General features: G+C 34.8%; 1 protein-coding gene across 4 annotated transcripts; it reads left to right on the top strand.

Annotated features, from left to right (window-relative positions):
* Positions 1 to 1,944: 1,944 nt before the first annotated feature.
* LOC120635665 (nuclear transcription factor Y subunit beta) lies at positions 1,945 to 22,011 on the top strand. Of its 4 annotated transcripts, XM_039906750.1 has the most exons (7): positions 2,096 to 2,238; positions 2,697 to 2,798; positions 5,367 to 5,610; positions 6,372 to 6,414; positions 7,489 to 7,637; positions 18,677 to 18,799; positions 21,767 to 22,011. In XM_039906750.1, exons 1-7 carry the CDS (start codon positions 2,236 to 2,238, stop codon positions 21,910 to 21,912), a joined length of 810 nt encoding a protein of 269 aa, XP_039762684.1. In that variant the 5' UTR covers positions 2,096 to 2,235; the 3' UTR covers positions 21,913 to 22,011. The 4 variants fall into 4 exon arrangements, with proteins under 4 accessions (XP_039762682.1, XP_039762684.1, XP_039762683.1 ...); XM_039906748.1 differs by lacking the exons at positions 2,096 to 2,238; positions 18,677 to 18,799; positions 21,767 to 22,011 and adding exons at positions 1,945 to 2,053; positions 9,549 to 12,914; XM_039906749.1 differs by lacking the exon at positions 18,677 to 18,799 and having other exon boundaries at positions 2,098 to 2,238; positions 21,767 to 22,007.
* The last annotated feature ends 711 nt before the right edge of the window (positions 22,012 to 22,722 follow it).

Genomic DNA, 22,722 nt, shown 5'->3' with positions numbered 1-22,722 from the left:
ATATTTATTATTATTATTACTGTCCTTTAAAAAAAAGATAGCACCACTTGTAGGACTGTCAATTTAGTTAAAACAGAATTAATTAATGTAGTGTTTATTCTCATACAATTCTGTATGTTTATGTGGTGTACAATAAAAGTGTTTTCATTCATAAAAATACTATTAATAATATAATTTAACAAGCAGAGCAAGGTGTGGTATTTGAATTTCTGCCATAGTGCTATATTTGTATTTAATATTATATACCTTCAATAAGAGCTATAACGTGAGACTTCTAGTATATACATACTGAACCTATTTACTCTCTATTGGCAAAATATTAAGTTCACCATAGCTCTCTTACTAACTTGGCCTAGTCTTAGATTTTAAGCAAAATAAAAACACTGCTAAGAAAATTTGATATTAATCAAAAAATAATGTTCTGTTATTTTTGTTTGAAGATTTTTATTAAATATTAAGAATTACTAAAAGATCTTTTATTTACGATACCCTAGAATGCCCAACTCGAATTAACTGTCGTTTCGCTTTTGTTTATCTAGGTTTAAGTTATGGAGGGTAGAGGTAAGGAGAGTCATCTTATATGGGAGAAAAGTTGAAAAAGTGTCCAGTTGTTGCGCTAAATAACAGTTCAAAAATCCTCCACAATGGCGCTGGTGGATGCACAGGGTATGGTATGAATGTAGCAATCGTAGATGAATTGAAGTATGCCGAGTTAAAAATTTTTATGTCATTATCGACTAAAGTAGTCAATTATTGAGAATTTCAACAACTTACGTTGTACAAAATATTGTGGTAAATATAACCTTACTTCCTTGTATCTCCATACTTCCTTGTTTATTTTTCAAGCCTACTCTAACAATATTTATATTTGGCACTTCTTTTAAGAGTTACCCTGATGCAAATGTGGCGCCATCCTAATTTAATACGTTTTGACGACACTTTTTCATATACACAGATGACCCTCCTTACCTCTACCCTCCATAGTTTAAGTAATAATAGGCGTCTAAATTTTTAAATATTTTTTTCTAAAACGTAGACGATAGACCACTCCGTTAACGCACTTGTTACACACATACCAACCTGACCTCAACAAGTCGCGCTGTCAGCAGATGCCAACGACCCACAGGTCTATTAGACCTGGATTAACTGACGTCAATCGCGGTTATCTCGGAGCTATGGAGGGTAGAGGTAAGGAGAGTCATCTTATATGGGAGAAAAGTTGAAAAAGTGTCCAGTTGTTGCGCTAAATAACAGTTCAAAAATCCTCCACAATGGCGCTGGTGGATGCACAGGGTATGGTATGAATGTAGCAATCGTAGATGAATTGAAGTATGCCGAGTTAAAATTTATTATGTCATTATCGACTAAAGTAGTTAATTATTGAGAATTTCAACAACTTACGTTGTACAAAATATTGTGGTAAATATAACCTTACTTCCTTGTATCTCCATACTTCCTTGTTTATTTTTCAAGCCTACTCTAACAATATTTATATTTGGCGCTTCTTTTAAGAGTTACCCTGATGCAAATGTGGCGCCATCCTAATTTAATACATTTTGACGACACTTTTTCATATACACAGATGACTCTTCTTACCTTTACCCTCCATACTCAGAGCGTAGAAGTGCAGAACGATCACTATTTGATCTAACGTCGATTTGATCAGTTGTCACACATTTAGTTATAGTTATACTGAAAGACAGGCAAGATTGCGATTGTATTCCAAATCTGAGTTAAAAACTTAGAAGTCTGCTTAGTAATTTATTTAAGTCCCAAAACCTTGCTGCAGATTTTTGGTGGTCATACAAATTTTAAGTCAATAGGGAGGGAGCAACAAGGATACAAATAACATTTGTTCTGAAATATTGATAGTCTGGCTATTTATTGCCTGACATCCTAAGTTTCCGAACGTCAGGGAATGAATTGTCAAAATGACATTGACATCCCGACGTGACGTGTTTCGAAAGCGAAACTTGTTTTTTGAAAACGTCCGCAGAAATTAAAACATTAATATTTTATCAATATCCATTCGATAAGGTGTTTTATCGTCCACGTAAGTAAATTAGCAAATCAATTATTTACACGTTTCATCAGTGATTTAAACAAAACTCGTGTTTGTAGTCAAAAATCTTTTAAGTTCACCAAACTATCGAACTTTCAACAATCGAAAGAGGAGAAATTAATTTTAAAAAGTGTGTGTCGAACAACTAACCAAACTGACTCGACCATCGTCTTATGGTTAGTATTTTAGACTAGGGATCACGAACTCAAGAGTTTAATCGCAGTTTGGGCATAAAACTTTTAAATTAAAGGTACTTTAAAGTTTCTGGGTTTTTCTTCATATTCAGTACCAGCTTTGACGTAGTCGACCCCTCTACCTCGGAGCGCACGTTAAGCCGTCATTTCCAGTTATTTTTAAAACTTTGGGATAATAAATACATGTTAAGTGGAGCCCATGTTTTTTTTTTTGGCGTGGTGGAAAAGCTTTATTACTGCCTCCGACCCTTGGGCAGGACGGAGGTTATGTGGGACTCCAAAGCGGGGGAAGTGTAATAGCCTGGTATATGCTCTAAAATTTTCTCTCCTATGAGAGAGAGAGAGAAGGCTTTAGAGCTTCCATGCATCTATAGACAATGATTAACTAAATAGGATAAATTAAAAATAGTGTTAAAGAGTGTGATATTATTTGATTTCAGAAAATGTATCGGTTACTAATATTAACATTGGTGTTCCAATTCACGATATGTCAGCAATATCAGCAAAAAGTTGCACCTGGAGTGCCTCCACAAAACTACCAAGTAAGTTTGAACTTGCATTATTTTACTTCAAATTGAATTTAACATCATTGTGTTATCACCTGTTGCGTATGACTTTATTGTTATATGAATTAAGAAAAACGACTGCAACAATTTCATAAAAAATGGAGAGGCCACCTTCCGAGCTCTGTGTCGTAAAACAATGCCTGCCGTGCTTAAGAATAAGATCCCAGCTAAGTTTGTTGCGAGCTCTACTTAGACCAGGGCACGTTTTGAACCCACCTAGCTTTAATCGTTTAATCGTTTTAATTGTTTTAAGTTAACAAATATAATTAAGAACCTATTAAGATCATCAAGATTACGAGTGATAATTAGTTTGGTTCCCAGCATGCACTGGGACTAGCAAATGGCGCAGTGGGCAGCGACCCTGCTTTCAAAGGCCAATGGTTCAATTGCCACAACTGGAAAATGTTAGTGTGATCACCATCACCTAACATTAATGGTTACAAGTTATATGTATGAATGACCTTATAAGTGCCTGTGATAAGGGCTTCATGAATAAGACATTTGAATTTTAATGCTAATAAGTATCACAGAATTCTTATGTCTGAAGCAGTGGTAGCGCATTGGGTAGGAGCTTGACTTAACTGTCGCGTAGCCGAGTTCGAAGTCCCAGCACACACCTAAAATTTTTCTAAGTTATTAAAATATCACTTGCTTCGACGGTGAAGGAAAACATCGTGAGGAAATCAAACATCATGAGGAAGCATGTTTGAGATATCTACGTAATGTTCTCAAAGGTGTGTGGAGTCCACCAATCCGCACTGGGCTAGCTTGGTGGACTAAGTCCTTAACCCCTTCTTATTGTGGGAGGAGACCCGTGCTCTGTAGTGGGCCAGTAATAGGTTTATGTGATGAAGTATGACAGATAGAGCAACAGTTGGCCCTTTTCTGTTTATTGCATTATGGGCAGAGCGTTAACATTAATTTTACATTAGTATGGTATGTTCCTAACAAAGAGTTATATATCCCTATCCCTACTAATATTATAAATGTCAATGTAAGCTTATTTGCTACGCTTTCACGCAAAAACTACTTAACCGATCCTCATGAATCTTTGTACACATATTCTCGGAAGTGTTAGAAGTAATATAGCATACTTTTTATCCCGAAATTAAGCTCGGTTCCTTTGGGAGAGGGGATGAAAGTGTTTGACGATTTTACACCATAACTCTGACAAATTATAAACAATTTAAATCATTATTTTTGTACTATAGAAGTTATATTATGTGTTTTATTTTGCCCAAACTTTATGTACATCTGAATGAGGTTGGAGATAGAGGACAGAACTCCTCAGCGGACAGCAGCCGTCATTTAAGACAAAGCGACGCTGAATACTTTAATTTTTTTTAGAACTACAACTAAATTAAACGCCACATTAAAAACAAACCAAACGCAGACGAAGTCGCGGGCAACAGCTAGTAATTTAATAGTTTTAAAGTTGTTTTTGTAGGCATAACAACAGATATTTATTTAATGTTAAGTACCTCCTTGATCCATTTAATCGCTGATAACATAAATACTATACTAATGCTAAAAAGATTACAATTTTAATCTGTTATCTACCTACATATATTATAATTGCTTTAGTAAAACAGCAGTTCCCCACTACTTTGTCGGCGTATACAGCGTGTAAATGAAAATCGAAGTAATACTTTACATGCTTTAGAGGTACATTATATACTTTTTGAGACTTACCTATGAAAACTAAAACCTAATAGGTTTTGAGTAAACCACTGTCATAGTTTTTACTGAAAGAAATAAGACAGCCTTCACATGCAAGATTAAAGTTTTGTGACTCCTGTCACTTTATTCTATAGGGTTGTCACAAGTAAACATTTGGAATGTTTTGAATTCGTTTGTATGAAAAAGTAAATAAGTTAATATGCTTTTGATTTAATATTTTTGAAATATATATTCCTTATGAAATATAGTTACGCATACTTTAATATTATTTCGTAATTCTAACATGTTACATAAATTTCGTAAGGAAAATTATTTGCTTACAAAATTTCCTCTGTATCTTATTATGATATATATATATGTTATGATATATTCTTTTATTGCTCGCTTTGTTACTTCATTTGCTGTGTTCCTAATAGTTGTAGCCGGTACAGATAAACATTCTGTCATTATTTGTATGGATAGATATATTTGTTTTTAATTTTGCACTTCTGTACCGAATATTATTTTAAAATTATTTGTTTTACAACAATATCAACAACGGCCACCTCTCTTAAAACAATATTCTGCTCCCAAAGAAACAGCAACCGTACTAATAACAGCAGCGAAATATGATAATCTATTTTGTTGTTAACAGCAACAACAATATCAACAGCCGCCCCCTCTCCTACAACAACAATACTATATAACAGCATCAACCTTACCATTAACAGCAGCTAAATGTGAACCATATCGTTTTCCGTCAACATCAACAACAATATCAACAGCCGCCCCCTTCCCCACAACAACAATACCAGCAGCCCCCGCAACAACAGCACCAATAACAATAACAACAGTCAAGTATAAACTGTCTATTTTTGTTAACAGCAACAACAATATCAACAACCGCCCCCTCCCCCGCAACAACAATACCAGCAGCCACCGCAACAACAGCAACAGTATCAACAACAGCAGCCGCAACAGCAACAACAGCAGTTTCAACAACCGCCTCAACAACAACAGTTCCAACAACAACAACAACAGCCCCCGCAACAACAATATCAACAACAGGTGCCCGTGCAACAGATGCCCGTGCAGCAGACACCTCAAGGACACGGCCATCACGGCAATGGTAAATCTTTATTGGTTGTAACATCACTCGAATGAAAGTCCCATGAAGCTCCATTGGCGCAGTGGGGAGCGACCCTGCTTTCTGAGTCCAAGGCTGTGCTGACATAATTGTTTTCCAGTGTCTGGGTGTTTATATGAACCATAACTTTTCGTCTCAATTATCTGGTGAACCGTGATAGTTCACTGTTCCCTCTTTTTTCATTTTTGTTATTTATGTTTGAGGATAATTATTTATTCTGTTTGATATATAATTTATTTATTATTTTTAAGTGAATATCATTTTTATATATCTTGGTAGTTACTTATTTATTTATTTGTCTTTAGTTACAAATATTGTTTTTTTATTTATATTTATTTAAGTAATGACATATTTATTTTTTGGGTATATCTACATATACCCATAAAATAAATATTTTCCTTATTTGTTTTTTTCGCCATTGATTGCCTTCAAGAAATCTCTATGAAGCGATAAGGCCGCCGCCGTATACGATGTTTTGTTATACTTTTCTTCTTTTATGTACTTTTTGTGGTGTGCAATAAAAGTATCTTTCATTCATTCATTTTTATATGTACGTACACAACGCTTGCTTTCGGTCTAGGCGATGTGTGTATTGTCGTAGTATATTTTTTATTTATATTATATTTTAGTTTATTTCAGCCATTAGTTCTCGAGCCACGCTGTTAAAAGCGTTAACTTGATGAAATGATTCGAATCACAATCAATCGTGTGCGCTGACCTTTAATGTGTCCTTCTTTTTCCAGATCCCCACATACTGGATGCCGCAAATATCGCACACGAAAGAGAGTAAGTGCAATTCTAAATTAATTATATCTTCAATGTTTATTATATGACGGCCGATTGGCGCAGTGGGCAGCGAACCTGCTTTCTGGGTCCAAGGCCGTGGGTTCGATTCCCACAACTGGACAATATTTGTGTGATGGACATGAATGTTTTTCAGTGTCTGGGTGTTTATCTATATATTATAAGTATTTTTGTATAATATTCATAAATAATATCCATCAGTTATCTTAGTACCCATAACACAAGCTACGCTTACTTTGGGGCTAGATGGCGATGTGTGTATTGTCGTAGTATATTTATTTATTTATTTATATCCGATATTTATTTTTTCTAAAATCCCACATAATATTCCAATTAATGTTTTTATTAAAGTTTTAATCCTCGCACGGGCACGGATAACCTCCAACAATGAGAAGGGGTTAAGGCCGTGGTCCACCACGCTGGCCCAGTGCGGAATGGTGGACTCAACACACCTTTGAGAACATTGTGGAGAACTCTCAGGCATGCAGGTTTCCTCACGATGTTTTCCTTCACCGTTGAAGCAAGTGATATTTTAATTACTTAAAACGCACATAACTTTGAAAAGTTAGAGGTGTGTGCTGGGATTCGAACTCGGCTCCTCAAAAGTGTAGTCGAGCTTGTACCCACTGGGCTATTATACGTTTGGCTTCGCGATGCGCAAAATTCAAAAATTCAAAATTCATTTATTTCAAGTAGCCCTAATATAAGCACTTTTGAAACGTCAAGTCTGTCTGTGTGTAGTGACTCTACCACCGGTTCGGAAGGCAGATTCTATCGAGAAGAAGCCGTCAAGAAACTCAGCAGTTGCTCTTTTCCAACATAAACAATTTACATTTTACATTTTAAAATTCATTTTTCTATCTTGTGAGACATGAAAGCGGAGCCGGATGCTTCAAAGCAACCTTGTCATTAAGAATATCAATATCCACAAAATATGTGTACTAAAGAAATAAAAGTTTTCTTGTTGAGTTTTGGGATAATAGGCACGCCACAAACAAGTCCTAGCTTTGTCGATGCTCCCGGCGAAATAAAAAAGAAATGTTTTTTTTTTAATAGACACATCCAAGAGCACATGGATGTGCCCATAGACACATCCAAGATGTCGGATCAGGAGCTTCAATTCCACTACTTCAAGATGCATGACGCCGACAACAACAACAAACTGGATGGCTGCGAGCTGATCAAGTCATTAATACATTGGCACGGTGAGGATCTTTTGAGATTTAGTGTATAAAGTCAAAGTCAAAGTCAAATATTTATTTTGATCAAATAAGCACATAGATGGCACTTTTGTTGCGTACTTTACATGTAAGGTATGACATAGAAGTGACTTGATGGCGATAACTAAATTCGTCAACTTAAAACTAAAGCTACGAGGGTTCCAAACGCGCCCTGGTCTAAGTAGAAGCCCACAACAAACTTAGCCGATTGTTTTTCTTTTGTTATCACCATCTCACATTTTCATTTAAAACTATTTTAGAAGCAACCTGGTTAGAGCAAAAATTTACACCCAAGCTTTTTTATCGTTGACGTAGTCCTTAATACTATAATAGGACTTTTCTATCGAGAGATAGAGATATCTCCAAGATATCAACTGGTAGTTTATTGTAAAGTTGTATACAATTTCCTTTCAATGAATTACTAATTTTATGTAGACTAGTATATTGCACTGAAAGACACACATTTAATATTTCTAATATTGAGTGTCTAACATTTCTAAGATTGAGTGTAAGTGTAGCATTTCTGAGATGAGTGTATAATACTTCAGAAATGTACGAATAACATTTCTGAGATGAGTGTATAACATTTCTGAGATGCGTGTCTAACATTTCTGAGATGAGTGTATAACATTGCTGCAATGATTGTATAACATTTCTAAGATGCGTGTATAACATTACTGAAATGAGTGTATAACATTTCTGAGATGAGTGTATAACATTTTCGAGATTGAGTATGACATTAGGTCCCCGTTGGCAGCCTTTTAGTAGGATGCGGAACCCTCAAAACCACTATAATAGTAAAAATATGTGCTTAAGATGTATTTTGGAGACTAGTTTTTTATTATCATAAAAACCGTATAGCTTTTTTATTATTTAATTGGGTTGTTTTGTGTGTCGTTTTTTTATTATTAAATTTATAGGGTTATATGTTTAAAAGGGCTTTTTGTGCAAAGGGCGCTAATATTTAAAATGCTTTTGATTAAAATCACGTTTTCAAGTGCTTTCATCTTAGCTCACCGTATGAGATTTACCTGCAATCTTAGAATCGTTTTCGAATAAAGAAATTCTGAAAGGAGAGCTGTGCTCGGGAACTATTCGATCTCGCCCTCTCTCCATTCAAATTCAAATTCAAAAATTTAGAAATTCTTTATTCATGTAGGCCTGTCCACAGGTACTTGACTCCTGGCAGAGCCCCATTCCGAGGCTCGCCAACAAGCCCGCGTTACGCTGTTAAAATCATTAGGGTTAATCAACTACACACAATCCGAAAAAAAAAAAAAAAGGTTCTTGAAGCGTTCATACATATATGTTAACTTAACATTTTCATCGTTGATTAAACGAAGACGATTCTATGTTGTTTACAAATCTTATATTTCTTGCCGACCTGTGTGGCGCTGCGGCGAGCGCTGTGGGTTATAGTTGGAAGTCCCGGGTTTGGGAATTCATATTTTTTATTTTTCTCTGGTCTCGTAATAAAGACGTTCCGCAAAGCGATTAACCGTTCCGGTACGATGTCGCTTAGAAACAGATTAGGAGAATGGGTAAATATGACTGCCATACTTCTTATCAGGTCAGCCCCGCTACCTTTGCTTGCATAATCACTTACCAATAGGTGAGAATGCAAGGGCTACTTGTAATAAAAAAAACTTAAATATACTTATGTATATATTTTTTTAGTTTTTCATTATTACTGTTTTTAATTATTCTGTTAGTAGCGTGAATGGGTCACAGTTACCAAATGAAGAATTATTATTATAAAAGCGATCATAAAACTATAAAACTGTGTTAATAATTTAAATGAAAGGTTTATCCTCATACATTTGTTTGTCTTCCATTTCTATGTGCCATCCATCCGCCGTGGTTGTCATGGGAACCGCCGCCATTTTGTCACCACAGAGCAAGGTCACAACAACAAACAACAGCCGCAACCGGGCACCCCGCCAGCCGAAGAGAAAATCTTCAAAGATGACGAATTAACAAATTTAATCGATCCAATTTTGAACATGGATGATCATAATCGAGACGGCTTCATCGATTACCCCGAATTCATAAGGGCTCAACAGAAAAATCAAAATAAAGAAGGATAACAGAGTAGAGTTATTAAAGTAGCATTTGCTACCGTTTCGGTAGGATTTTCATTTAGTGTGGCAACACTGAAAATATGTCAAACTCAAATTATATTTAATTCAATCAAACTTCTACTTAACGTTTTAGTATAAAAAACGACTTCGGTTATAATTAAAAAAGTGTTGTATTTTAATAAAACATTATGTACACAACTTTATTGATATAACGTATGTAAAAATACGTACTGCAATCAAATACTCAATTAGGTCATTTAAAAAGTTTAAAGGCATTTAAAGACATTTTTTAAATCGTTTTACACATTATTTTATATAAAATAACACTATATTATACAAAGTTGTGTCTAAACCTTCGATATGATTATAGATTACAATCTCTATTGAGATTTATAAAATAAACTCAACTATGTGCCAAGATTTTTCATACCATTTTTTATAATTATAAAAAAGTATAAAAATATTATACCGAGCCAGTATAATGAGAATAAGACATTTAAATATATTTCGTCGAATAAGTCGGTCGGTTTTATTAAAAAGACTAATATTTCATTTAACTGAAACAACTCTTTGAAGGATACACTGTAGAATAGAAAATAATATTGTCACCAAACAAGTGTAAATCTAAAATATATAAAACGGCCGCTTTTTGTCACTATAACTTGTGGTTTTAAAGAGCCAAGGAAGTAGGCCTAAGCAGGTTGGAGGAGCCGAAATAACTACCTGCTCACAACAAATGATATTTCTATAATTAATGTTTATATTTCGCTGCATAAAATGGTGATTTTATCCGTAATTTCAGCACCATTATTACTAACAGACAGCTGTCACACAGTCAATATTCATAGCTATACTTTAATTTCAGTGTTGCCATATAAAGGAAAAAGTTAATACCATTCCATGTTCACAACTTCGCGTGAAGGTTTTTGTTTTAAAACTCAAAATAGGTTTTTTTTTTTAATTTGGTGCAGTTGATGTTAATCTGTCATTATTGTTTTCTTTTCAAGTTGACACGATTGGCCGTCAGCATAACAGTTTTGAATGTCACGAAAAAGTTGGCTGCAATAATTTACAGAATATCACCAACTCCATAAATATATGCCAATAGATAAATAATGTTAACTATATAAAACTGAGCAATTAGTGGGAATTACGTCAAAGTATACCGTATGTGACGTGAGCTGAGCTTGTTCGCGTGGTGTATTGGCACGTGTGCAATAAGTAAATAAGTACATAGTGAGTTAACCCGGTCGGCCAACACCGCGGCCAGCATGGGCAGGAGACAATTTTCCCCCCCGGGAAAAGGACAAAATGTTATCTACTCCCACAGCGTCTCTTGGAGCATTGGCTCTTCTCCGACAGCTTTGAGCATCAGCTAAAGGTGGAAATAGCATCTAAATAATAATATTATATTTGCTTTGGCAGGTGGTAATGTAAATTTTATTCCTTGTCAGGCAATATAATACAAAGACAGTGGATCTGCGGTAAACCAATTTGGTTTTGCTTGCGCACCGGTACTGTCAATGAGTATACAAAGTAGTTGAGCGCTGTGGTCTTTTGGGAATATATAATTGCCGAATTTTATCTTTTCCGGTGTGGTCTTGCGGGAGGCTACGGCTAGTTATAGTCCTTTCGACAAAGACGTCCCATGACATGACGTGACGTGCCTCATAGAAACTAATTGTGGGGGCCATACCCCAAACAACCCGCTACCAAGACTGCATCATCACTTACCACTCGGTGTGATTGCATTCGAGGATTAACTTGTAGAGGAATAAAAAAAAATGACTAATTACGCACACCTGTACACCCCATACCTTTTTTATAGTAGGGTTAAAAAATTGAAACGTTAAAGTTTACAGTTTTTTATCTTATCTCGTTGGCTCAGCGTAAAATAAAGTTTACATTAAAACAAAAAAGAAAAACTAGAGATTCTTAATAATTTACTTGTTATATGTAAGAGTTGTATATTTTATTAATTGAGTGATCGAATTCGTTCTTCCAATCTCCACTTATTATCGAATACTTTTTTTTAAATAATTTATCTTTGGTGTTGTATTATCTGTATATTGACAGGTGAAAAAGTTGTGATTCTTATTGCGACAAGGAACAATGTCAGATGGAATTATGCCCGTTTTCACTAAACCTTACGAACTCCTAAATGTATAGGGAACACGTAAACAGAGATTTGACAATGAATGTTTACAAATAGTAAAGTCGTAAGATTTCCTGTTAAACGTCAAAACAATATCCAACACAAAATATGTAAACTCCCAGATTGAGAGCTGCTTTGTGAAAAACGATTAGTTGGGTAAATTTATGCCTAGGAATTACCTTAGATAAGGTGCATTTAGACATTCCTTCTTTCGTTCGGAAAACGGGCATTTTTTTTTACTTTATTAGGCACCATTGATATTTTATTTATTTTAATCTTAAGTTTAGAAATACATAGATGCAGATGTGGTAGGATTCTTCTTTTTCCCCTTTTTTTCGAATATTAATTTAATTCTTGTCTATGAGGATTCAAATACATAATTATTTATATAATAATATATTTTTTACTACTTCTATCTCAACATGTTATCAATTTGTTTGTTTGTATATGAGGTGTTATGGAATTATTTTACTGATCTTTTTGATTAGCGTATTATGATATAATAGAGGTCAGAGTGTTATTTAGTAATGTCACTGGCTATACACATATTCCCCTGTTGCCATAATGACTCCATTTGAATGCAGACTCGGCTGATATTACGGTTGTCTCTGCGTAAATTGAATAAATGTTTTCTACAGTTCTAATAAGTAAAAAGTTAGACACCTGACATTGGCTAATCTGTGTGAAGCAAGAAGAAAATAACTTTTTTTTTGTTTAAGAGGTATTTTTTATTATTTATTCTGTAACTACCCCTTTTCGATTTACCGTGTTCTACACTTAATATAATATGCTTTTTAATTTAAATTTTTCACCCTTCGTTTTATCCTGGACTTCTACTTATTATAACGTAAAAAAGCTCGTTTTATACGTTTTATGCTATACACTGCGAATAGATAATTTTCAAAAATATTTATGTATATACTGGTTACATTGTTAATGTATGTTTGTACGTTGTCGATATGTTTTATGTGTTGTGTGCTCGTTTATGGAAATAAAATGTTGTAAAATGATGAATTTGTACTGGTACGCTCGCGTTTTATTTTTGCCTATTGTGACGTGCGGGCTGGGAAGAGTATAGCATCTAGAAGTGGTAAATTAAAATTCGAACATTCTTTATTCATGTAAGCCTATCACAGGTACTTATGAAGCCTTCATACAAATGTGTTTACATAATTGTGAGAATTAAGCTACGAGGGTTCCAAACGCGTCCTGCTCTAACGATGAAGGGAAAGATCGCGAGGAAACCGAAGAGTTCTCCGCAATGTTCTTAAAAGGTGTGTGGAGTCCAGCAATCCGCATTGGGCCAGCGTGTTGGTTTTCTGCCTTAACCCCTCATTCGCTTAGCAATTACGCCTGAGGTTGATGGACTTAGGACATTACAGCACGTGTTGGTACTACGCCATGGTAATTTTGCACTGTTTATGGGCGATGGTCTGAGGTGGCCCTTAGATTCCAATATAAAATAAAGTTTCCCATCGTTATAACAAGATGGCGCGTTTTGGATTCCAGACAAATCGTGCGTAAACGTCAAACGTCTAAAATCTGACACTAGGCAACCAAAACACAGACTTGCGATTCTCAAAAGTACTTCAGCAGTTAAAACCCTTAAAAAACTGGTGCTGTTCAAATTTTTTTTTCTTTTTTTATCAAATGCAAAATTTCTTTATTCATGTCGGCCTATCACAGGCACTTATGAAGCGTTCATACATATATGTTTACGTCATTGTAATAACTTCGTTCGCCAACTTAAACCTAAACTTACGAGAGTCCAAACGCGCCCTGGTCTAAGAAGAGCACACAGCAAACTCAGCCGGGTATTATTGTTGTTATCGTCTCACAGTAACTTTATATTAAGCTATGAAGCTAGAGCAATTCACACCCAAGCTTTTTTATCGTTTAAGCAATCTTTAACATTGTTATGTGTGCATAGATGTATATCTATGAATGTGTACCTAAAACTACATAACTACCTACTTTTAATAAAATAATAGTGGGCAGCTTGTGATGTGATTGTGATTCATTTTATTGGGGTAAGTTTAATTTATTTTATTTATTTTTTATTTTATTTAAACATCTTTATTGCGTAATAAAGGAGAAATTACAAATATAGTTAAACAAAAAATTAAAAGCAAAAGGCGACCTTATCACTAAAAGTGATCTCTGCCAGGTAACCTTACCGATAGTACACAACAAAACATGAGAGACGGGAAATCGCAATTAAAATAAACAATACATAAATTTACACACTTAAGTACATACTACTAATAACTAATATAATAAATTATTAAAAGAGATAAAAAAAATTGAGATATTTATAAATATATATACAATAACAAATATTTATATATATTTACTATAGATACATAAGTACACATATACGAACAACAAAATTTTATTAAAGTTTTATTTAACTTTACTCACGAAATATTCGATGGTATTATCCAACGAGTCGCTGTGAGCTGCTGAAAACAGGCGGCGTAGTATATAGTAGTATATAGTATACCTTTTGACGACCTCCCTGGCGCAACGGTGAGCGCTGTGAATTTAAGTAGGAGGTCCCGGGTTTGATTCCCGGCAGGGCCAATTTGGGAATTTATAATTTCTGAATTTTCTCTGGTCTGGTCTGGTGGGCTTTGGCAGTGGCTAGTTACCACCCTACCGACAAAGACGTGCCGCTAAGCGATTAAGTGTTCCGTTGCGATGTCGCGTAGAAACCGATAAGGGGTATGACTACCATACTCCCTAACAGGTTAGCCCGCTACCATCTTAGACTGCATCATCACTTACCAGGTGAGATTGCAGTCAAGGGCTAACTTGTAGTAGAATAATATAAGTGGACTCCAATCGGTTGAAATGATCATAAACAAAATATTCTGGCAAATTCTACGAGTCTATGGAATTTAATATTTGAAGATGTTCTAGAACCGTTTTATTGTGCATTCATTACTTCCGTAAAGTTGAATTATTTCTCACAGTCCTCTTTATAGTAGGGGAGCCCAAGCGGGGATTTCGGGATTTACTAAAGCGCGGCAGATTAATATACAGGGGAATACCTTGTACCCGGTTAAGTACCTCCACAAAACATGAGGCCCATATATAAGGCCGCCCGTGAAGGATACAGGATCAGATTAGTAAAAAAAAATTGACCATCAGAAATTCTCGAGCGCGTCAGATTAAGGTAGGGTGAGTAAATTACATCCTAAAAGGTGTATATTCCACTAATCTGACAATTTGAGAGTGACGTAAAAAAAGGGGAGGGCAACAAAGTTGAAAAAAAAAAATCGTCATCTCGACATTTTCGAGCGTAGCTAAATTTTTTTTTATTTTGAAGGAAATAATTCAAGAATGATGAAAAATATATAATAATATATAATAATAAGCCGAAATAACAAAAATTCGTCGATAAAGTTAAATGCGTGCAGCTGCGTGATGCCTACATTTCCTTCTCCGCGTTTCTATTCCTCTCTCACTCTTTCTCTATCTATTACTCTCTCACTCCGTCCCCACTCTGGTTTCTGTTGCCATGACGCCATCACAGCTGATCATAAAGACTCATTCGTGGCATACTGTTTACAACGTGTTTCCAAAGTTTTTGCTTTTTTTGCTATTTTAATATTATTTGTGTGAGTTAAAGTTTATAAATATTTAATAAGAGTGATATTAATTTGAAATGTGTATTTTGTGGTGAAAGTACCTTACAAAAAACAATTAAATTTACGGTAGAAACATTAAAAAAATGTGTAAATATTTTGGAATATCATCGGAGCAAGCCGGTTATCCGAAAATCTCGAGGAACATATGATAACCTCGAATTGTCGATTGAATCATCAACTTAACTTCAAAAACTAATCCGCCTTTGAGCTTAAAAAACCACGTCGATCGCCACCAAGCTGGTCAAAATCGGTTGATTCGTTCGAGAGATATCGTGAACGAAAGAAACCCGAAAAAGTGTTTTTTCGGGATTACTCCGAAATCTGTGGTTCGAACAATTAAAATTGCAAAATTACTTACGAGGATGATAAAACTGCGTCGAATGGTGCCAACCGCGTGAAAATTGGTTGATCCATTCAAAAGTTATTGCGGTTTGGAAATTCCAAAAATAGTGTTCTATGAAACTTATCAGACTTTCGAGCTGGGAGAGCTCAAATGCATAGAAATATTATTTCTTTGAACTCAGCGAACTCAAAATATCACATAAATTGTATTTTGAGCTCAAAAATGTCATAAGTACAATTTCAAGCGCCCAGGAATGGAATTAGCGGGAAGTTGCAGGGATGGCCTTTAAAGTGAACCGTTTTTTTATTTTTTTTTTGTCAGATCAGGCGAATCCCTCTAGATAATCGTCAGATTATGAGACAGTACGTTTAGAACATAAAGATGAACCATATATATCTTAATCTGACGCGCTTGAGTATTTCAAAATGGCGATTTTTTTTTGCACATTATGAAAATGGCCGCGAGTTTGCGTCCCATCGAAATCGTCAGATTAGTGAATGAGAGCTTTTTTTTGGTGTACTTAACACTCCCTTAGAAAATCTGACGCGCTCGATTAAATTTTTTTTTATTCATTTTCAACCCTTAAATACAACCACCCGCATCATGCAAACGATCAGATTAACATACGTACATTATTAAAAATACGTAGGGCATTGTTGCTATCAATATCTGATGCGCTCGAGGATGTCTATGCAACAGTTTTTTTTTTACATATTTAAAAATCTATAGCCGCTTCCCCCACCGATGTAACATATATCATATAACATTTTTTTCTTCTTATCATCTAAGCTTTGCATCCCAATAGGTCTCTACGACGCTCGAGTAAATCCCCATTTAGCCTCGTGGGCTCCCCTACTATTATGCCGCCCTGGCGCAGTGGTGAGCTGTGGTCTTAAGAGGGAGGTCCCGGGTTTGACTTCCGGCTGGGGCAATTTGGGAATTTTATAATTTCTCAATTTTCTCTGGTCTCATGGCTGGAAGCCATTAGCGTTCCGATATGATGTATCGTAGAAGCCGCAGGGTGAGAACGTATCACAGCTTAAGACAGTCGTGAATCTCACGACCTATGCAGTCAAACGTCACTTTTGCATTAAAAAATAAAGATGTGAGCCGTCATGGGACGCCTGGCAGATGTGAAACATCGAAATTATTTTGTACAGATTATGACAGCAACTAAATATGACATAATAAAAATACAATATTACGAATATTCTCCCGAAAATGGTGACAGTTTTTTTTTAATATACCTACGTTTATTTTCGTAAAATACAAAAAAAAAATTAAAATTCAAAAATTCCTTTAAAATCGTGAAATCTTAATTATTTTCATTAGTTACTTCAGTAATAGTTACCTAAATTGGATGTATCCTCTGACGTTATTACTGTGACAATTGATCGATGATAGCTGGAATATGTTTCAACAGTATTTGATATAACATTATCAAGATATTAAACAAATACAGCTCCTATTATTGTTCCAAATCTTGTCTTACTAACTCCTGGATTATTATTAATTACCGGTTGAAATTCTTCTTCTAGGAATGTACTTACTTAATGGCATCAATTATTTTTGCCAAAATTAACATCCACAGTTAAAATTAATGGTAACTATAGACTATATGAAATACTAATAAGATGACAAATATATTCCATCAAATACAGTGTTTCATATTAGCGTGGCGAAGCGACGCGAGTAGTAGTATATTCGTATGGAGGGTAGAGGTAAGGAGAGTCATCTTATATGGGAGAAAAGTTGAAAAAGTGTCCAGTTGTTGCGCTAAATTACAGTTCAAAAATCCTCCACAATGGCGCTGGTGGATGCACAGGGTTTGGTATGAATGTAGCAATCGTAGATGAATTGAAGTATGCCGAGTTAAAAAATTTAATGTCATTATCGACTAAAGTAGTTAATTATTGAGAATTTCAACAACTTACGTGATACAAAATATTGTGGTAAATATAACCTTACTTCCTTGTATCTCCATACTTCCTTGTTTATTTTTCAAGCCTACTCTAACAATATTTATATTTGGCGCTTCTTTTAAGAGTTACCCTGATGCAAATGTGGCGCCATCCTAATTTAATACATTTTGACGACACTTTTTCATATACACAGATGACTCTCCTTACCTCTACCCTCCATATATATTCGCCAACTATCAGGTTTACCCTCGGCTACAGATGTTTCACTTAAAAAAGTGACGTTAAACAGCAAAGATTGCAAGATTTACACCTGTCACTAGCCTGTCGTGAGATACTTGATCACCGATCGATTTGGGGTACGGTACCATCTTCGACTGCACCATTACTTAAAAGTAGGTGCGATTGGAGTCAAGGGTTAAATTGTAGTGAAATTAAAAAAAAAAAACAGTTTTCCACATTTCCCATCAAAGTAGCACATAGTATTCAAGTTTGATAAAATAAAAAAAAAATAGTTTGTATATATTTAATATTAATAAACTTCTTTATTATGATATTAGTTAGTAGTACAAATAAAAGACTATGTTTGTGTGTAAATTTAAAATTTTAAAATTAAGAAACGTTCAAGAATTTTAACTATTGTCAAAGCGATTTTCGACAAAAAAAATCTTTTTATGAATAAAAAACCAAGAGTATATCGCTGAGTTATATCGGATTGGATCGATTACAGATTACTGATGATAGTTTAGGTTATGTTGTCAAGTGACATCAACCTTGGATTGCCAAAGAGGATAGAAATACTACGAAGGGTGACAAACTGACCTATAACTGAAGTTTAATAAGTATTTCCCACTCATTATACTTTTTTTTCAGGTGAACAAGACCCAAAGCATCCAGTCTACACAGATGCGCAAATTGAGGCAACTTTGGACCTAGCTTTAAAACATACTGACATAAACAACGATGGTTACATAGACTATACTGAATACGGATTCAGTATGTACAAGACTAAACTTAACGCTAGTGTTACGCATGCGGGCGCATAGGAATAATAGGGGGTAATTAGGGTATAGGGGGCTAATACACGGGAGAGTAATTGGCAGAGATTGTGGTGAAGTGAAAGGAAGGAATTTTTTTTAACAGCAACTTATAGCTTAGTAGGATGAATAAAACAATTTTAAAGACTTATTTAATGAAATGAAAACTATTTTTATATTTAATAATTGAAATAAGGGAGTTATAGGTAAATTGGAGTAAAAGGGAAATTTGACCAATAAAGGGTGTGGTAAGGTTATATGTCAGAAAGGTAAAAGAAAAAATATACACTATGAATACAGCAAGGTTTGTACTTATTATAGCTAGACTCTTTACTCAGTCTATACCACTTTAAAAAGTTAAATAAATTAAAAATGTCAGGGTGGAGAACCTAATATTGTTAGTTTTATAATCTATATTTGGCACGTCAGAAAAAATATATAATCTTATACTAATACTAGCGGACCCCAGCGCCATCTGTCGGGCTAATTTGTGAATCTAAACCATCCAGGGTGCCACACAAACGTATACCAAAAAAATCATTCAAATCGGTCCAGCCGTCTAGGAGGAGTTCAGTGATATACACACGCACACAAGAAATATATATATAAAGATACATATAAAGCTTAAGAGCTTGTTTGTTTGTTCACTTGAATGCGTTGATCTCGGGAACTACTGGTCCGATTAGAAACATTATTTCAGTGTTGGATAGCCCATTTATGAGGAAGGCTGTATCATCACGTTAAGACCAAAAGGAGCATAACGCCAATGAAAAATATTCCAAAATCGGGGTTTTATTCTCCCCTTGAGAGCTGCCGCTGCGTGCAATGCGTAAACGCTTAAAGTTTCGATGAAATCATGTATGACAAAGTAGTTTCCTTAAAAAGTTATAAAAAGAAGTCCGTGATAGACATGCTATCTTTTAAGGTTGTTTTATACGCGGAGAAGCTAGTTAAAGATAAGTAGACAGGTCAATTCATACGAATTAAATTTCATAACAACGATTTTAATCGTAAGTTTTTTTTGTATATATTTTTATTTAGTTCGCAAAACTGACAATCAACTGCTTACTCTAAACTATAGCACTATTTGGCATGTGTATACAATTGTACCTTCTCGATGCGAACATAGCATGCACATCCGCTGGGTAGATAAGGTTGCTAAAAAAATAATTAAATTATTCTCTTCTATATAGTCCTATCTCTCCGCTTTACCTTAAAGAGCGTTTTTCCTTCTCTCAGCATCTTGTCAGTCTCCGGTCGGCGAATGACAACAAGCTTGAGATTCCCTTATCTCGCTCTCAGCGCTATAACGAGTCATTCACTGTTAAAGCTGTAACACTGTGGAACTCGCTCCCCTGGGAAATACGTCATTCCGAAACCATTCACCTGTTTAAACATCGCTTAAAGAATTATTACTTATCTATGTAATTGAGTAGTATGTAAGTTTATAATAGCATAAATATATATCACATAATATATCTATCATAGTATATATAAATTTATGTTGGTATTTGTGTAGTTAATATGTAAATGTAGTATGTATGTTCATGTAAGTTTATATTACATTTCTTTTTTTTTTTTTGTTTTTTTTTTTTGTAACTTTATGCACCATCCATTTTCCACTCTTTTATCGGCTTCTTACGCTCAGGTTGCCTTTAAAAGATCACTTTTAGTGATAAGGCCGCCTTTGCACCCCAGCACTAAGTCCTATTACTGTTTTCCTTGTATTTTCCTTTTTTTTGTTGTGTTGCAATAAAGTTTTTCTATTCTATTCTATTCTTAAATAATATAAAAAAATATAAATTACTAATAAAAGAAAAACGAAAAAGAAAACAAAAATATTGTGGTTATAATAATGTTTTGTATTACTTTTGTACATATAACGATATTGCAATAAACGATTTTGAAATAATGTGATGCTTTTATTTTATTACGCTCCGACACCAGAGCATCGTCAGTTGACTTTACAATAAATATTGTAAAGAATTATCATATAATTTATTGCAAATGCTCCGGTGTAAAGTGAAACGTGCGTAGAGAGTTGGTGCGCTGCGGAAGATCAGTTTGGTGTGGACTATAAAGATTGAAGAAGTTATAAATTACGCCATACAGATTCTCCTGCGTTTCGCGGAGTACAGCAAATTAAGCATTTTGAAATCATGGAATACAGCAAAGTAACTGCTTATTCTATCCTCCTTTTTGTTAAAAAAAAATAAAAGAAACGTGTGTGTACTTATGTAAACACGTTAAAAGTTTTACTTCTTTGGCGTAACAAGATAAAAATCTTTTCAAAAATATTATCAAAGTCAAAGTCAAAAATAACTTTATTCAAGTAGGCCATAAGGTGGCACTTTTGATGTTTACATAAGAATTACACAGTAGTGAGATGATGGCGAGAACCACATTCGTGAACATAAAACTAAAGCTACGAGGGTACCAAACGCGTCCTGGTCTAAGAAGAAGCCCACAACAAACTTAGCCGGGTGTTTTTTTCTTGTTATCACCATCTCACAATGTCATTTAAAATTATTAGAAGAGCAATCTGGTTAGAGTAATAATTCACACCCAAGTTTTTTTTTATCTTTCGCCTTATTCTACGTTTGTGGAAAAAACTACATTAACAATATAAAAGAGGTATTTAATACATTGAAAGTTTTATTATAACGCATTATCGTGTTAAATAAAGTTTATTTAAATATCACAAAAAAAAATCTACATATTTAGACTATAGATAATAAACATAATTAAATTTGGAATACCAATTGACTCATTACTCCAATTTGCTGCCGGGAATCGAATCCGGGACCTCCTACTTAAATTCACAGCGCCCACCGTCTTAATATTATCACTCAAAGTCAACGGTGCCTGGGTCAGGGGTCTACAGGGTCGACGATTCTACTAGAATTACGCTTGTGGTTTCTTTCAGACGCCGACGGTAAGAAGCACCATACAGTGCTGGAATATAAAGACGAAGATCTCTCGGAGATTGTGGAGGGAGCTCTCAAACAGGCAGACAAAAATAACGACGGGTACATCGACTGGCCGGAATACAGATCTGTTACTGTCGGATAGTTTGAGACGACAGTAGTTTATCATCATAATCATATCTGGACAGACGCTGTACAAGATGGAGAAATTTACTCGACAAAAAAAATTTAAACTTTGCCTTCAAGACTTTCTGAGTAATTTATTAAAATTTTGGTATAAAATGAAAAATACAGTATGAGTAGGGATTACCTACTGATTTTTTTTTGTTATTTTAATTTACTAAAACTTAAACTTGCAACAAAAAGTAGTGCACGGAGCGGTAATGTAGGAAAAAAGTGGAGAAGTCACTGGTGGGAGGATTCAGCTGGGACTAATAACGTAATAACCAGAAGAATCTTGAAGTTTTTGGATATTCAACCGATTTCCTTCTAAATCGATATCTGGGCTGATTGAAACAAAAGTGGACACCATCTTGAAGTTTTTGATTACTGAGCCGCTTGCTTTCAAAATCGATATCTGGGCGTCCGCTTCGATGCTAACAACGAATCTGTGATCAGGATTGAAACAAAAGTGGACGCCATCTTGAAGTTTTTGATTACTGAGCCGATTGCTATCAAAATCGATATCTGGGCGTCCGCTTTGATGCCAACAACGAATCTGTTATCGAGAATTTAAGAAAAGTAGACGCCATTTTGAAGTTTTTGATTACTGAGCCGTGTCCGCTTAAATAAAGGGCTTTAAAAATAATAAATAAAAGGTAAAAAAACCACTATTTTCATACATTATATTTATTTTTGTAAATATCACATACTGACTCGTTCTAAGTCCGCGGTTACTATTTTCTATCAATTCCGTGGGAACCGTTTATTTTCCTCTTACAAAAAGCCTATTCTA

Source organism: Pararge aegeria, chromosome 27 (genome assembly GCF_905163445.1).
Source record: "Pararge aegeria chromosome 27, ilParAegt1.1, whole genome shotgun sequence".
In the NCBI taxonomy this organism is placed as follows: domain Eukaryota; kingdom Metazoa; phylum Arthropoda; class Insecta; order Lepidoptera; family Nymphalidae; genus Pararge; species Pararge aegeria.
The sequence above is the reverse complement of the archived record's forward strand: the minus strand, read 5'-3'. Positions and strand labels throughout refer to the sequence as shown.

What these genes read in the sequence shown, in the direction of transcription:
- LOC120635665 (XM_039906750.1), top strand. An exon ending in GTCATTAATACATTGGCACG is followed by an intron (nt 7,638 to 18,676) that starts GTGAGGATCTTT and finishes CTTTTTTTTCAG; the next exon opens with GTGAACAAGACCCAAAGCAT. An exon ending in CTATACTGAATACGGATTCA is followed by an intron (nt 18,800 to 21,766) that starts GTATGTACAAGA and finishes GGTTTCTTTCAG; the next exon opens with ACGCCGACGGTAAGAAGCAC.